This window comes from Gadus chalcogrammus, chromosome 12 (assembly GCF_026213295.1).
Source record: "Gadus chalcogrammus isolate NIFS_2021 chromosome 12, NIFS_Gcha_1.0, whole genome shotgun sequence".
Classification (NCBI taxonomy): Eukaryota; Metazoa; Chordata; class Actinopteri; order Gadiformes; family Gadidae; genus Gadus; species Gadus chalcogrammus.
In genome coordinates, this window is record NC_079423.1 from 12529580 (window position 1) to 12545247 (window position 15668).

The 15668-nt window shown below is 48.3% G+C and overlaps 1 protein-coding gene across 2 annotated transcripts; it reads right to left on the reverse strand.

The window, feature by feature from the left end:
* Nucleotides 1-1254: 1254 nt before the first annotated feature.
* ccdc50a (coiled-coil domain containing 50a) lies at nucleotides 1255-15593 on the reverse strand. Of its 2 annotated transcripts, none has more exons than XM_056603717.1 (11): nucleotides 15259-15593; nucleotides 13295-13357; nucleotides 10620-10749; nucleotides 9090-9180; nucleotides 8634-8736; nucleotides 4304-4455; nucleotides 3811-3855; nucleotides 3405-3551; nucleotides 3120-3241; nucleotides 2744-2859; nucleotides 1255-2035 (listed from the first exon to the last, which is right to left on the reverse strand). In XM_056603717.1, the coding sequence occupies exons 1-11, from the start codon at nucleotides 15305-15307 to the stop codon at nucleotides 1983-1985; spliced, it is 1071 nt and encodes a 356-aa protein (XP_056459692.1). In that variant the 5' UTR covers nucleotides 15308-15593; the 3' UTR covers nucleotides 1255-1982. The 2 variants fall into 2 exon arrangements, with proteins under 2 accessions (XP_056459692.1, XP_056459693.1); XM_056603718.1 differs by having other exon boundaries at nucleotides 1255-2331.
* Between the last annotated feature and the right edge of the window lie 75 nt (nucleotides 15594-15668).

A 15668-nucleotide genomic window follows, 5' to 3' on the forward strand; every position in this document is an offset into this window, starting at 1 on the left:
GAACCTGATACTGACATTTTGGTTTGGATTGCACTCAAAGCCAAAATTGTGATCAATGCAATTATCGCCATCGTACAATCATTTCAACTTATAGAAAGCGTTTGAAATTTCGCTTCTACCAACGCGTCCACATGATGTCGCCATTTCAAAAAACTGGAGCGTCACTTTGACCTGTTTTTCAGCCTAATTTCTGCAGCCAATCAAGTGCTCAGAATTCTACTTCGTGTTCAAAAGAAAACACAAAAAATATAATGGCACAGCTTCCCTTCTTGTCAGCATATATAACTTTATAGATTAATTAAAAAAGAACCAATGCAATCTACTTGCAATAAAAAACAAAAAACAATGCAATCTAGTAATTTCTTCGTCTTCATAAACGCAAATAAACACTAAGATCAAAACAATAAAAAATATAAATCAATCTCTGAGCCAAAAAGATCACAGAATGAGTCCCTTGACAGCTGGTCCAAATGGTTTGATTTTGCTCATACAAGTGTTGCCCGTCTTTATTCAATATGAACATAATAAAAAAATAACTGGCTGTGGCACCCTGATAATACATAGCAGAATAATCCCCTTTATATCCGATCATCCTCCTCTCTCGGTGTGTGTGTGTGTGTGTGTGTGTGTGTGTGTGTGTGTGTGTGTGTGTGTGTGTGTGTGTGTGTGTGTGTGTGTGTGTGTGTGTGTGTGTGTGTGTGTGTGTGTGTGTGTGTGTGTCCTCTTCTCTGGAAATGTTTGCTCTTACTGGGGACAGGAAGTCTTGCTAGTGTTTGAGCAGAGGAGACCGTAAAAGGGCTGGAAGTCAGACAGAGGGGAAGGGCATTGGCCGGAGAACACAAGGGAGACCGAGTCATTTCAGATCAGCAATATAAGAGAAAATACCATAATAAAACAATTCAAAAACAAAAAACAAGTACTAATGTCAAGATGAAAAGGATTGGGGATAGCATCCAGACGCCTCGACAATTGGGAGGAGAATAACAAAAAGGCATGAGTGAAACGTTATGTACACTTAAATAAACAACAAAACAACAAATGATTCAGTTTCACAAAGTGAGCACAACAGGGACTCTACATGTTTGACACAGACACATTATGTACATGCACTTCATTATGCTGTTCCCCGCAGGCTGCAAAGAGGACAGACGACTGGCTTTCATTTGGACAACACTCGCTCAATATCAAATACTGGATTAAAAAAGCGGCAGAAGGGGGGGGGGGGGGGGGGGGGGGGGGGGTGGGGGGGGGGGGGAGAGGGTAATATATAATATATCGTATACTGTAGTTAAATTAGTTAGCGCTTATTCCCAAATTCACACGAGTGCCAACTGCAGACAGCAGTGGGGGAGCCAGCTCAGAGAGAAACGCATGTGCACACAGTACACCGCACCGATCAGTAACCGCACAGTAAGCATGCACTTGGAAACACAGAGCCACACGCAAGAGCGCCCTCGGCGCGCTCTTCACCAGTAGTACCCGTTCCCTTCATCAAAGGGCAAGAGAGTAAGAAAACAGTGACAGTGAGACCACTCACGGCCGACACTGCACGCGCTACAAGTCCGCAGAACCCCACCAGACAGACTCCTTGTGTCTGGACTGCGGGGCGTCCAAAAGACCAAGACCCAGCATTTCGATACGGTTGTTTTGTACTTTGTCGTTCCACACCTATGAAAATAAAGAGAATTGAGAACACTTCCGTCCAAAAAAAATAAAATAACATGAGTCGTGTGCAGCATGAGACTACGTCGAACAGCCTGGACTCCCGGCGTGATGATATAAAAGGACAAGAGTTGCGAAGTCCAGCATTGAGAAGCGGTAGCCATCTTGGTTTTAAGACACTAGCAGCCGTGATGGAGCATGGAGCATGGAGCCACATCCCACGGGGCTATCCGGCGGTGGCGAATGAAGCCCTTGTGATGCAGACGTTTGACAAACGAGGACGGAACAGCAATGGACGACGGTCCCTCAGTGGAGAATCATCAGAGTTCAGGTCCCAGGGCCCGCTCCTTTGGCCTAGCTCGGTGCTGGGCAACTTAAAAAGGAATTACAATACAATTTTATACATTTTAAAGCCAAAAAAAAGGAAAAAATACCTGCAGCCCTCCCAAGACACTTGGTTTCTCTCAACTTTAGGGAGGTTCAAAAATATATATTTCATTTTGGCAACTCAGTGATTGTCCCAAACCTCTCAGTCGATCACAGCACAGATCCTTGAGTACAAACAGATTAAATAATAATACAAACAAGGGTATGAGGAAAATGGTATGAAATCAAAATAAGGACAGCTGGCCAGTACAGGGAGCTTGAGTCACTGTCTGTAATAGCCACCTGGAGGAGGGAGACAAGGACATCGATCAGCAAAAAACCACACAGACAACTAAATCTATCCAGCCAACCATACACTCCAACCCACATCTATGTCCAACCTGTGGAGGTCCGTCCAACATAGGACCCGGCGGTCCTAAGCATTGTTAACATTATAGCACAAAACATATTCATCTCCATTTCTCTTCATAACCCTATTACCCTTTTCATTCTTCAAACATACCATTGATCAAATTAGACAAGACAAGATACGTCTTCATTGTACATATACATACCTACTATACTATTTTGGTATTCATGAGATAAAAAAAAAGATGGAAAGCCACTGAAACCGTAATATCGACACAGTAAGCAGGTGAGTGCAGTTTCACATAGCGCCTTTCTAGAACCAAAGTGCTTGGCGGTGAGAACTTGCCTTTGTAGGCCGCCTCTGGCCTGGTGTTGCCCCGGGGGGGGAAGGGGTTGTCGGAGTAGCCGTAGGGGGGGCCGGGGTTCACGTTCTCGTAGTTTGGGGTGCGGGGTTGAGGGGGTCTGAACGGACCAGAGAGAGAGAGCGCAAGAGAGGAAGAATGGGTGAATAACAAACCAAAAGGGAAGCGACGCTGGTATCATGTCCTTGGATATCATTAGGTCCTGTATTTCGGTGGGACAGAGCACTACTAAAGGCTTTTAGTAGTTCCACGTTGATGCAACGCAAGGGGGTTTACAGATCCATTACGAAGCGACACAGCAGAAAAGGCTGTGATTGAACCATAACTGAGCCTTTAGCGCTGAGACAACGACGCGGGTACCTGGTGGGCTTGTTGTGGTTCCTCTGCCTGTGGTGCTCCAACTCTTCCCGTGTTCTGGGCCCTCCGTGGTCGTCGCGGGGCCGGCCCGCGTCCCGCGGACGGACCACGTCCTCGGCGTGAGGCTGTGGGGAAACCGCAGCGGAAACTTGAGTGGAAACGGCGGCTCTCATGTCCAGAGACACCGAGCCCCGATCGCGAAAACCCCCCCCCCCCCCCGAAAATGGAAAATCACAAGACAAAGCCAAAACAAAGACACTGAGGAGCTGGAGGAGGGGGGTGTCTCACCCTGAGGCCCGCCTCCTGTCTCTTTTTGTCCTGCGCCATCCTCATCCTCTCCTTCTCCTTCTCCCGCTCCTTCTCCTTCTCCTTCTCCCGCTCCTTAATTTTCTTGTACTCCTTCTTCTCCTGCTCCGCCAGAAGCCGAGCGATTTCCTGCCGCAGCAAAGCCAAACGAGTTAAAAACAAAACAAACGTATGATGAAACTCTCACACACCGTTTCGATGTTTCGGTGGACATGCGTCTGCACCAATGGGGGGGGGGCATCCAAATGCTCAACAGAAGCGACAGAAAATGTTGTGGAAATTAGTCAGATTGTAATTGGCCAAGGACAGGATATGAAAGACGCAGGGCGTGGGTGGGGGAAAGCATTGTGAGCCAAGAGTGAGAGTTTCCAGAAAACTGTCCACGCACCTCATCCTGAGCGACTTGGGCAGCGTGCTTGTCTTTATTGCTCGCCTGAAGAGAGAAAAAAAAGAAAAAAAAGAGAGTGAAAAACAAAGTCAGACTTTCCATCCAGAAGTAGAACACGCGTATTCTGGCAGGGGCGGTCTGAGAAGATCGAGCGCTTTCGAACAGACTTCCTCCACTGCTTTTTAGACTAAAGGAAACAGCTCAGCAGCGCTGCAATGCTCCTAAATCCACGAGGGAATACAGGCATCAGAACTACAGCGGATGTTGAAAACGACAATTATTACAATAACTACGACAAAGTGGGGTGGCTACATGTTTACAAAACTACTTTTGCTTCACTGGAACCGAATAGAAACAAACAAACTAGCCGACGTTACCGCCTATGCTTTGTAAGAGTATAACGTACTTGCTGGTCAACCCCTGTCTTCCTTCTGAATGATTGTCCTACAAGAGGTTAGGATAGGATAGGATAGGACCCCCCCCCAGTCCTCACCAAGATCTCCTCCTCCTGCAGCCTCCGCGCCACCTCCATGTCGATGACCTCCTGGTCGCGGAGGTCCAGGCACGTCAGGCCCTGGGTGGCGTCGCTCAGGCCGTACTCTTGGCCCGCGATGACGGTGCCGCCGGCGCGATGCACGATGCGACCTGCAGGGGGCAGCAGAACACACAGGTTACGACGCGTGGGAGCGCTGGTTCATCTGCCCTAAACAAAACAGAATCAATCATCAGGATTTTATCATGGATTTGTTTTTTTCTCTCATTGGTGGCTAGGATGGCCTTGATTGATGGCTGCATTTGATTCATTATCGGACATGATTTGTGCAGTCATTTTGCTTATTTGTTGCAAGTAGTCCAGCGATTGAGACCGATCAATTAAACCCGCAGTAAAATCACACCAGACCCACCTCAACGACAACATAATTCAAGCAAATGGAAAGAATTAAATGATGACGATCATGATCACAATGAATAATCCAAACAATACAATTACAATTAAATTGAGAACACAAAAGAGACAAAGCCAATTGAGTAGCAGAGCAAGAGGGAGACAAATGCATCTTGATTAGTTGTTGTGAAGGTAGGCAGGAATCGAACCCTCCACCGGAAGCTCCATAGCCCAGCAAGAGAAGAACACACCACACACCACACACACACACACCGGCGACCGCACCCCCTGCCGCGTCCAGAGGAGCCGGTTGGGGGGAGCTCCGGGCTGTACCTGGTTCTCCGGGAGGGTGCGTGTGACAGCGTTCCCTGCCGGGACCCTCCCTGCTCCGAGGCCCGTCGCCGCTCCAGTGCTCCTCGAACACCGTGTCAGGGTCCGAGGGCACGCGCTGCCGGCCCCCGGCTCCCCTGCCCCTCCGATCCCCCCCATCATCATCACCACCACCAACCCCCCCTCCCTCCTCTTCTTCATCGCCCCATGACGTCCTGTCCTTCCTCGGGACCCCCTCCTCCTCTAGAACCCGCTCCCGGCTCGGTGTTCTGGCCCGCCGTCTGTCCGTGTCTCTCTGTCTGTCCGGCTCCCTGTGGTGGTCCCCGGCCGGCCCCCGGGCCCTGGGTCGCTCGGGGCGCCGCCGGGGGTCTCTCTCCCTGTCCCTGTCCCTCACTCTCTCTCTCTCCCTCTCCCTGTTCCGCTGTCTCTCGTGGTCCCTCTCCCGGTCCCGGTCCCAGTCCCGGTCCAGGTCAATGGGGGGGGGCCTGGGCGGCCTCTCCTTCCTCCGCACCACCCTCTCCGCCTCCTCCCCCCTCGGGCCGCGGGCCCGGCCCGCCTCGGCCCCCGGGTGGTCCCCTGGTGGCCTGTCCCCGTGGCGGCCTCTAGGGGGCAGCGAGTGCTCGGGGTGGGCGTCGCCCTCCGCCGCCAGGTAGTGCTTGGGGTTTTGGGAGCGGCTGTGGGGGGACGCGGGGTCCTCGCGGAAACGCTCTTCCCGGGGGCGACCCGAGGCGGGGGGCTCGTCGAAGCGGCCCGGGGAGCCACTGTGCGACCTGGGGGCGGGATGGCCCTTTTTGTCTGGGCGCCCTTCGTGCCGGTGAGCAAGGCACAGACCGTGGAGAGGGGGCGATGTTAAGGGATTGAGGATGATGATGATGAAGAGGATAGATGGGATGATGACCCATGATGCATTGGTGGATGAGCGGGGAGAGACGGGAACAACACACAGGAGACATAGATGAGCCAGGCCCGCCGACGGGTTAGTATTAGGAATGGGTTAGTCACAGCACCTGGATGAGGGGTTGAACTACACCAAGCAGCTGATGGAGAGAGCATCAGCTGAGTTTGCCTCAGACCAGTTAGTGATGAACACCCTGTTCATAGATGGGGGGTAAAGTAAACAAAGTACTTGTTTGTGGTAATGGGAGAGAGAACTGAGTTGTTGATGTGACTAGCTACAGATAAGAGAGCCAGGGCAGGGACAGTGATGAGAAGAATGAGCTTTCTACATATAAATTGTGAAACCTTTGCGGGTGTCTTGGAAATAATTTGCATGGAAATGCATTTAAAAATCAATAATAAATGACGAACACAACGAGGTAAAAGAAGATGGACATAGTCTGATTCAAGATGATCCAGTGCTGCTCTTGGTTCTTTGCGTGTCAACAACAGAGGGGAGAACAGCCTGCAGGGAGTGAAACAGTCACTCAGAACACTCCACAGTCGCGTCAACCGAAAGGAATGCCAGTTATCCACAGGCACAAAGTGTCCAAACCTAGAGCCCGTGACAATGCTGAACCAGACGCAACCCTGTCGTCATTTATACTTTTGAAAAAACGGCAGGTAGGTAAACAATGGGGCGGGTGAAACCCTTTCCCATTGGCCGACTAGCCAACAGGTAGCAACCTGAGCCCGACAGCCCCGTAAACCCCTCCCACTCGGACTTTGGTGACAAGAGGTCCAGTTTGGAACACACGGAAAACAAGCGGCCTCCATCCGTCCCCAACGTCTTCTGTTTTTAAACCCCCTGTTTACGCTCGCCCTGGCGAGCGTAAACAGGTTTGTCTCCAGTTTGTCTCCAGTGAGCGCCGGCTGCGGCACCATGCTGCTCTGTACGCCATTGATCTGTTGGATCGAGACAAACACGCCGTCCAGCTAGCCCGCCATTTCCTAGCCAAACAAACGGCCCGGAGGTAATGCTGGGCGAGATAAAAAGAGGGGGATAGGGGAGGGGGGGGTTAAATGCGCAGGACCCGTTTAGAGCATAAATAGGACATGAAAGGACAGTTAAACATGCAGCCCCCTTTGCGATTACCCCTGTCCATTTATAGACACACAAGGGGGGGGTTGGGATCACATTGACGTGAAATTGTTACCAGAGAGCCAAAAGAGCCCCATTCTATACATTTGCTTACGCTCAGTCTGACAAGCAGACGTGACTAAAAATAAAAATATGTATCTAAAGATCGAGAAAAAAAAGGACAAAATAACAAATATTCAAAACATGAATGTTGTTATCTCCCGTTTCATTTCAGCACTACCAACGACACAGAGGTCGGAACGCTCAACCTGAAAACCTGCCGGGGCCACCCTGGCATTCGTTGGCCTCATGGAGCCCTCGACTGCCTCCCACTGTGTACACATCGCCATGTCCGACTGCAACTACTGTAAACATTCCCCGACAAACGGACAGAAGGGGGATGGGTAAAAGAGAGGGACTGATATTTGACTCTGTGGGAAAGTGGTGTGATCGCTAGATAGTTGTTCAACCACAAACAGGAAGTGTGAACCTAGGCAGGGGGAAAAGTTGCACCCGGACAATAGCATCTAGGATTCCTACCACTTGTGAATCATCTGAGCAGGATAGGACAGATATCTAACTTGAAACGCCGCTATACCCAAACATAGCTTACGGATGGAGTTCCAAACCAAGCGTTTTGCGCGTGTGCGCGCGTGCGTGTGTGTTCCCCTCTACAGTGCTCTTGTTGTGGACAAGGCACCACGGTTTCTACAGTACAGAAATACCAAATGTGTTTCCTCTGCCTCTCATTTGGAGAAGTGAAAGCCGGGACTGTATCCAAGCTGGTATGCCTACAGGACCAGACCCGACCCTTCATGTGATCTAAAGTCGGTTCTGCAGCTGCTGCCAGCTGGACAGGAAAGGACACGACGTTCTCGAGACACGCAAGGCTAACACACAATCAAACACACAATCACACACTTCCTCTGAGCTTTTTGGGTGTTGAAAAGCGGCCGACTACACAAGCGGCCGTATGCCTGGTTAGGTCGGGCCAACACGAGACCAACAGCAAACCGAGAAAGTTTGTTGCAGGAGCCGACTCCAGCGGTCACCGTTCAAACGGACACCAAAAGGAAGCGCTACAGTTGCTGGTTTCCTTGACAGCCGCTGGTTCATGTGCATTGCATGACTCAGGCAACAGAGTCTTGCAGGGACTCTTGGCTCAAGCGATCTAGCATCTACCGGCATGCCGGCATAACATGTGCCGTCATATTTAATAGTAAGGCTCAAGATACACCCCATCCTGTCATCCCCAGGTGACTGAATGTCACCTGGGGACACTGAGATATCAGCTGGATATATTTCCGGAGCCTATTAATAGCCGTGTTACAATGCGTTCTTTTGTCCAGCCGCCTTAGAAGGCCAAGGGATGTAGATCAAGATGAGACACGACTGCTCTCGGTAAACCGCGTGCTCAGCACAGCACTCCTAAATCTTAGCTTCAGGTTGGCAACGCGTCACAGGCGCTGCGAAACGCTAAAACTCACACCCTTAAAACCATCACTTGTCACCCTGGTAGAGAATAGAATCCGCTTTCCATAGCCTCCACACAACACACACACACTTCTCAATCATGGCCGCTCCTCCCACCTCCTTCATCCTCGAAGTACTCCTCCTCAAAGTTAGCCTCCAGCTTCTTCTGTCTCCTCCTCTCCTCCTTCATCTCCTTCTCCTGCATTTTACGCGCGATGGCCTGGAAATACACAAGCAGACCAAACATTTCAAGACTGGAAAATCCAGATTGTTACAACAAAGCAGTTTCTGTCGTGAATGTTCTCCTTTTGCACGTGAAGAGTGTGTGTGTGTTTGTGTCTGATTATGGGTCGGCGAGTGTGTTTTTGTTTGTGTGAGTGTCTAGGGCGGCATACCAGACTGCCACTTCTCCAATTAAGGAGGACACAAAGGAGGAGACTGATCAAACGCCAAAGTGCATTAGACCGGCTCACCTCACCCATGGAAGTCAGTATCAGGGTGTGATAGCCTATTACCCTTCTGCCTGGATGGGCAGTATTGTGGGAGTGTATGTGAATGTGCATGTGTACATACCATGTCCTTTTCTTCCTGAAGTATCTGCTGCTCAGCCTGTCGGACGAGTTCCTCCTGAATCCCCTGTGCGATCTCATTATCTTGGCGTTCTCTAGGCGTGCGTGCGATTGTACGTGGATGCAGGAAAAAGAGAGAAAACCACACAATCATTAATAAGTTAAAGAAAACTGTTCCTGTCGATTCATTTCATTATTTTAAGGTCGCAGCCCCTTCATTGACTCTACTTTATTCTGAATAAATTAGTCTGCGGAAAGCAGTACAGGGTTTCTGGAGTACTTTTCTCCAGAAACCCTGCAGGGTGAGCAGCATAACTGCTTGGACATGCATCTCTGTGGACGGATCCTACAGACACAGGCAATGTGGCAACTGCATAGCTGTAGCATAGCATTACCTTGTCAACACACCACAAAGTCCACATCGCAGTCAAGCACAAGTTACAAAGGGTCAAGTTGGTCAAGTTTGGACTGCTTCTAAATTTCTAGGGTTGCGTGTTTTATAGAACATAAATACCACAGAGATAATATTGGGGATTAGCAATGGAACGGTTCAAGTAGAAAGTGTAAACAGTACGATTTGCTAGCCACGGTTCGGGACAGGCGAGTTCGGGTTCAAAAAGGGTTTTGCACTGTAATGACGGTAGCCATTGAAAGTGTGATGTGTCAGTCTCGGGTGATGTCTGATGCTATCAAGGCAGCGCTCAAGGCTAACATCTTCATTTGATGGTACTGTAATAAATTAGGTTGCAACCAATTTTTCACTGCAGTATTGCATGTCCTTTGTCACATACTATGCATTTGTGTACATTTTTTCGCTTGTCCTACTAACCAACTATTCGCCCTCCTCATCCTAGAGCTACATATATAATATAATAACAGGCTGCTAAGGTAATAAACACCAAATACTATATTTTTAAATATTGATCTATATCTATTTTGTGAACCGTTCCACCATATTGTGGATAGAACCCAGAACTCTTAGGGAAGAGAGCCAAACAGTATTATAACTATATTAGAGCCCAAACACATAATGCTATCATAATGCTACGGTTCTATGTCAGTGTGGGCGTCTGGGGCTAGAAAAAGCAGAACAGGTGACATCACAAGCTCCCAGCATGCCCAGTGTGTCCTGTCCAACATGATGGAAGAGCATCTGTTCTCATCCCTGGGAGTGCTGGCTTACGTGTGTGTGTGTGTGTGTGTGTGTGTGTGTGTGTGTGTGTGTGTGTGTGTGTGTGTGTGTGTGTGTGTGTGTGTGCTACTGTCACATAACAAATTAGTCACAGCCACATATTTAACAAAACATAGAGCGCAGAGAGGACTGTTGTTTCCAAACGGTCCGTATATCGTCTTTCACAGCAGGTGCTGTCGAGTCCCAGGGAGACCCGAATAGTGGAATGCACACCTCAGCAATCGCACACATCATACTGACTGTCAGCTCATACAACTGGTACATCTGTTATGTTGGGGAAGGCTTGGAGACCAAGTTGTTCACCCGTCTGCGTGCGAGAGGGAAAGGGAGGCAGGGACTCACAGGTCCCGGAACTGTCTCTTGCTCTGGGCCTTGGCCCTCATGTCCTCCTCCTCTTGCAGCAGCTTGGCCACCTTCAGGTCGTGCTGAGCCAGGCGACTCTTGTGGACGTTGGACGCCAGGTGGCTCTCGACTGCGGACACAAACGCACCGGCGTTAAAACACCACGGAAACAAATCCCTAAATGGTTAATAACGATATTGACTCAATCACGCAGGTTCAACAGAGGCTCCCAACGCCGCCATGGCTCGTTGTAAAACATCCCTGGATGAGCTCATGCTAAAAAAACAAGAGTTACGCCGACACACTCAACGCTTGTTTATTCTCGCCCCTGAATGGAGCTCTTGTTCTGGGGTCTTGGTTCAGCTTTTTGGAGGAGAGAAGGGAATAACAACGCTTGCTCGCACACCCTTCATCCCGCTGCCGTCAAAACAACAACACCACCGAACCCGGCGTGAGTCACTCCAGAAACGGATGGGCCCGGCCAACAGGAGCTCCAAGGCTGTGTGACGGAACGTGCCAAGCCCCTGAGGGATGATAAATCCTGGCTTGGTGACGCACACCACGACCCGGCTCTTGGTATGCATGGAGGCTGGAGCATCACTCACTCGGCAGTATCCACTCCACCTGCCTATCGATCCCCTCTCTGGGGGGGGGGGGGGGGGGGGGGGCAGCTTACGTCCCACAATTTACTCAATGGAGGAACCATTAAGACCCCGTGCGGTGACTGGACGGATGGAAACAGGAAGCAGTGAGATACGGCAGTGGCTATATTTAGCATCTCCCCAATAGGTTGTCATTGATTTTTTTTCCTTCATTTTTGGTGTGTCTGCGATGTTGATCAATCAATAGTAAATGATGCCTTCCAAAGAAGAAAAAAAACAAAAAACTAAAAGATGACGGTGATGGTGACGTCAAGGCGAAACGCAGACTATCATTTATCCAACCATTCCCCCCCCCCCCCCCCCCCCCCCAAAAACAGAAGGGCCTCCTGGCGCGCAGAAATGGAAGATAAAATGATATCATGACCTCTTTTTTCACTGGAGACCTTGAGGAGGATTGGTACTATCCTGATATGGCTGGCTCCAGCTATAGAGACAACAAACATTGGGCAAGCATAAAAGCATTGCTTTTGGTGACCTTGCTCAACAGTGGTGGGAGCCTGCTCCCACTGACATCAAGACAGCAGAAACCCTATCCATTTTCTCCTGCAGGATGAAAACTCATCGGTTCTGACTGTAACTTGGCAGTCGGGACAGATTACAAAATAAAAAATATATTGACTAAATAAACATTGTATTTCTTGTTTAATAAATGCATTTTTTAAAGCAGTTGGCCCTTTTGATGAATGGTTTGTATTCTCTCACTCTTTGGGTTGTATCAACGGTTGAATGCACGTATTGTAAGTCGCTTTGGACAAAAGCGTCAGCTAAATTAATCAACTATACAAATAAATGTAGAGTCAATAGTCCAGACATGGTTGACATCTGTGTTTTCCATCTTGTATGGCAGGAGAGGAGAAGAGCAAGCCGTTTGAACCACTCCGCTCCATCCCCTTGCCCCTAGCCAAGGTCAGTGGCCAACCAAGCCGATCCAACACTCAAGCTGGATCAGTAAGTAACGCGTCAGTGGGGGATGATATTAACATGCCACGGATCACTATGGCAGCAATCAACCCATTAAAAAGGCTTAAGGACAAACACAAGGCAAAACACTCTACTCTGCACACTGGCCTTGGGCACATGGGATCCATCCATAGAGAAAGACTAAACATCCACACACATTCCCAAAACATCCCCCCAAACAAGAGAAGTTAGGACAAAATCAGGGCCTGTTCTTGGGATGTGTGGTGGCTCATCATTTCCCCACACATTCCACAATCAGTCGGCCAATTCTGATGATTCAGACCAAAACATCCATGATAAAGACTGATCATGTCAAGCCTTGAGGTTGGGCACATTAACCACACTGTTGACTCGTTGAATAGACCCATTTGCATGCATCTGATCTCAAAAGCTGTTTGGACAGTATTTGAGACACGTTTTAAATGCAAAGATAAGCTTATCTCAGCAGATAGTGATCAACTCAAGCAAACAGTGATCTCTCAGGGTAGTCCGTTGTTGATGTAAAGATGACTTGTTGACCTCATGACGTTGCCTAACCTCTGACGAGCGTTGGGCTCCACCCTTCCAAGGCACCCGTGATCTACAGCTATGGCAGACATGCACTAATGTGATCCAGAACCCTGTGGCTCAGGGTATCCAACCAACCCATCCCGCTCTCCCTCTTGTCATTCATGGTTTCCTAAGGTATTAATGTTAGATGCAAGTTAGATGCGCAATAGAAAAATAGCTAAAGAGTAGCTTGTCCAAATCGAATGGAAGGAAATACATCGGTATCATTAAGGGTCCGCGTTTTGCGTAAAAAGTAGGGAAATGCAAATCATCCGCCTAGTCCGCACTGCATATTTTGAGACGCTGACAAGAGATGCTTTGAGTATGCTCAAAGTATACTACTCTATGAAAGGCACAAAAAAGGTAGATGTCAGTCAGTGGAAGTGTCTGCTCCCTATTTAGGAATAGGGGAGTGAGAAGGGTATTGGAGTTAATCCCTGAGCAGCGTTGTGGATTACCAGTGGTATTAAACAGATGAGAATTGAAAACGGTAAAGCAACTTACTCTCTTGCTCCTGGAGGTTGTGGGCCAGGCAATGGTCTTCCAGCACTGCAAAGTCACGACACACTGTAGAGAGAGAGAGAGAGAAAGAGAGAGAGAGAGAGAGAGAGAGAGAGACGAAGATGCCCAGTTATTCCAGAATCATTCAAGCTAACTGGATGTGTTCTTCAGTAAATAAAACTGAAACAATAAACATAAAAAAAAAAGAGGATTCTAAAAGGGTCCCAGGATGTGTAAACGGGACTTCTCTCCATCTCTCCGCTCAAAATGGGTATGAGTCTCTGGAGGAGTTGACATGCCTACCAAACTATTCTTCACAAAAAAATCAACTTTTCTCTTGTTGAAAAAGTATCAGTATGATGCTGGTGTTCAGACCGTTTCTTCGTTACAGCGTAGTTTATCTACTAAGCAAGCTTTATGATGTGGGACTCAAATCGAAACGCTTGGTTGGGTGTTTTTTGCATACTGAAAACAATATGGGGACAGAGAAAACACGGTGCTCAGGCCTAAGCTCAGCCACCGGAAGATCGCGGCTAGAAATGTCTCAGTGGCTGAACGGTTCCACCTTGTGTGACACCACACTGAAGCTGACCGCATCTCTTTCCGTCTGCACTGTCTTTTGCAGAGCGAGTCTTAAAACCTATGAAAGCATCCATGGTGAAAAGACTTAAGAAAAAAAACGTAAAGACAATAGATTAAACTGTAACATACAAGTCCCAGACACGATGAAATACCTTCTACTGCAACAGCTTTCAGATTGGAATACCAAAATTTAGAACCCCCAACCACACACACACACACACACACACTTCCTATTACAGTGATTACTTGGTCCATATCCCTGATTATTAACCGAGAATGGATGGCCACTGCACAGTAGATAGTGGACCCAACACACCGTTAAGCATTAGTGACATACACATAGGCTTTCTTGGCTGAGCTTTAGCTCCATTGAGTATTGTAAGGGTCTCTCCTTTTATGCAAAATCGAAGGAGATGGTAGATAAGCTTGTCCGTAGACCGTGTGGCAGGCACGGCAGGACTGAACGTGTTTGGTGAGTGGGTCATGACTTGAATCGACAGATGCATGGGTAAGGGGAGGGGCAGACCCCAACAGACAATTTACATGGGATTTGATTAGCATTCTCCATGTTTCAACCATATGCCTAATCTCTTTAGCCAACAAAGCAAATGGTCTGGCATGATTAATACTATTGTGTACGCATGACTTAGTAATCGGAAGACAGTTTGTCCTTCAACCACATTTATACGTAATACTAAATAGCTGGTTGAACTTTTTGCGTATGGACATACTTGTTTGGACAATCTGAACATTTGTATTCACTTCTATATCCAACCCAAACAACAATATAACATTATAACACCCTAGTTGTACATTATATGAACTTATGTCTAGGTATCGTTGACTATATTACAGAGAATACGGTATCCGTCGAATCAAAATACTACACAGATATCACAGCTGTTGTAAACAATCACGCTAGCCTCAGGTATCATAAAATTAAATGTGAAAGAAAACAGGGCACTAAACCGTGGTTTTTTCAATCAGTTCCCACGCAAAGCAGGGCTTATTGTCCCGTGGCTGTCCAATGATTATGAACATTATCATAATATCTAACGAAACCCCGTCTTTCACCAATCGCTATAATAGCCCACTGAGCTACCTCCATTACAATGCAGCAGGTGTCATCTTTATGTCGACTATCAAATCAAACATGACGAGCTAACATAACTAGTACAGATAAAACCTTTACATTTCACAGGCTAGTTGTACCAATCCCACACCGGTCGGCAAAGACAGGTTACAGATACCAAACACCTGCCTCGTCCGCGGTGTTACCTTTATAATGTGCGCTTTTTGGCTAACGTTAGCCAGCCACACCACCGTGTATACCAACACTAAACGCATGTTCATGGAGTGATATTAATCTAACGAGCGGGTATTACCATCTTTTACTGGAGGCAGTTTTTTCTTGTCGATGCTAAATTCAGCCATGTTGTCAGCAATGTGTCAAGGGGTTTACGCTGAATGACACTTCCGCGTTCTTCCGAAGGTTAACAACACCGGCGGCCCCTGATTGATTGACCGGCGGCGGCCTCTGCTCGAACACACGGTGAAGAATGACGAGGAGCCGGACAGCCACCCGTTATGGAGGTTCGATAACTAACGCGTGTCACGTCGCTGGTACTAGTTAGCAATGCTGCTTCATTACTATAGCTAGCAGATCAGGGTATTCTGCGAGCATCCCTCCCACCGATGACTGACCCTCCCCTCTTCGTTGTCTCAGAAAATGCAGCTGGCTGCAGCTGCGGCTTGTGGCAGCACGACTAGGTCCCCTCCGTGTGCACCTACCTAG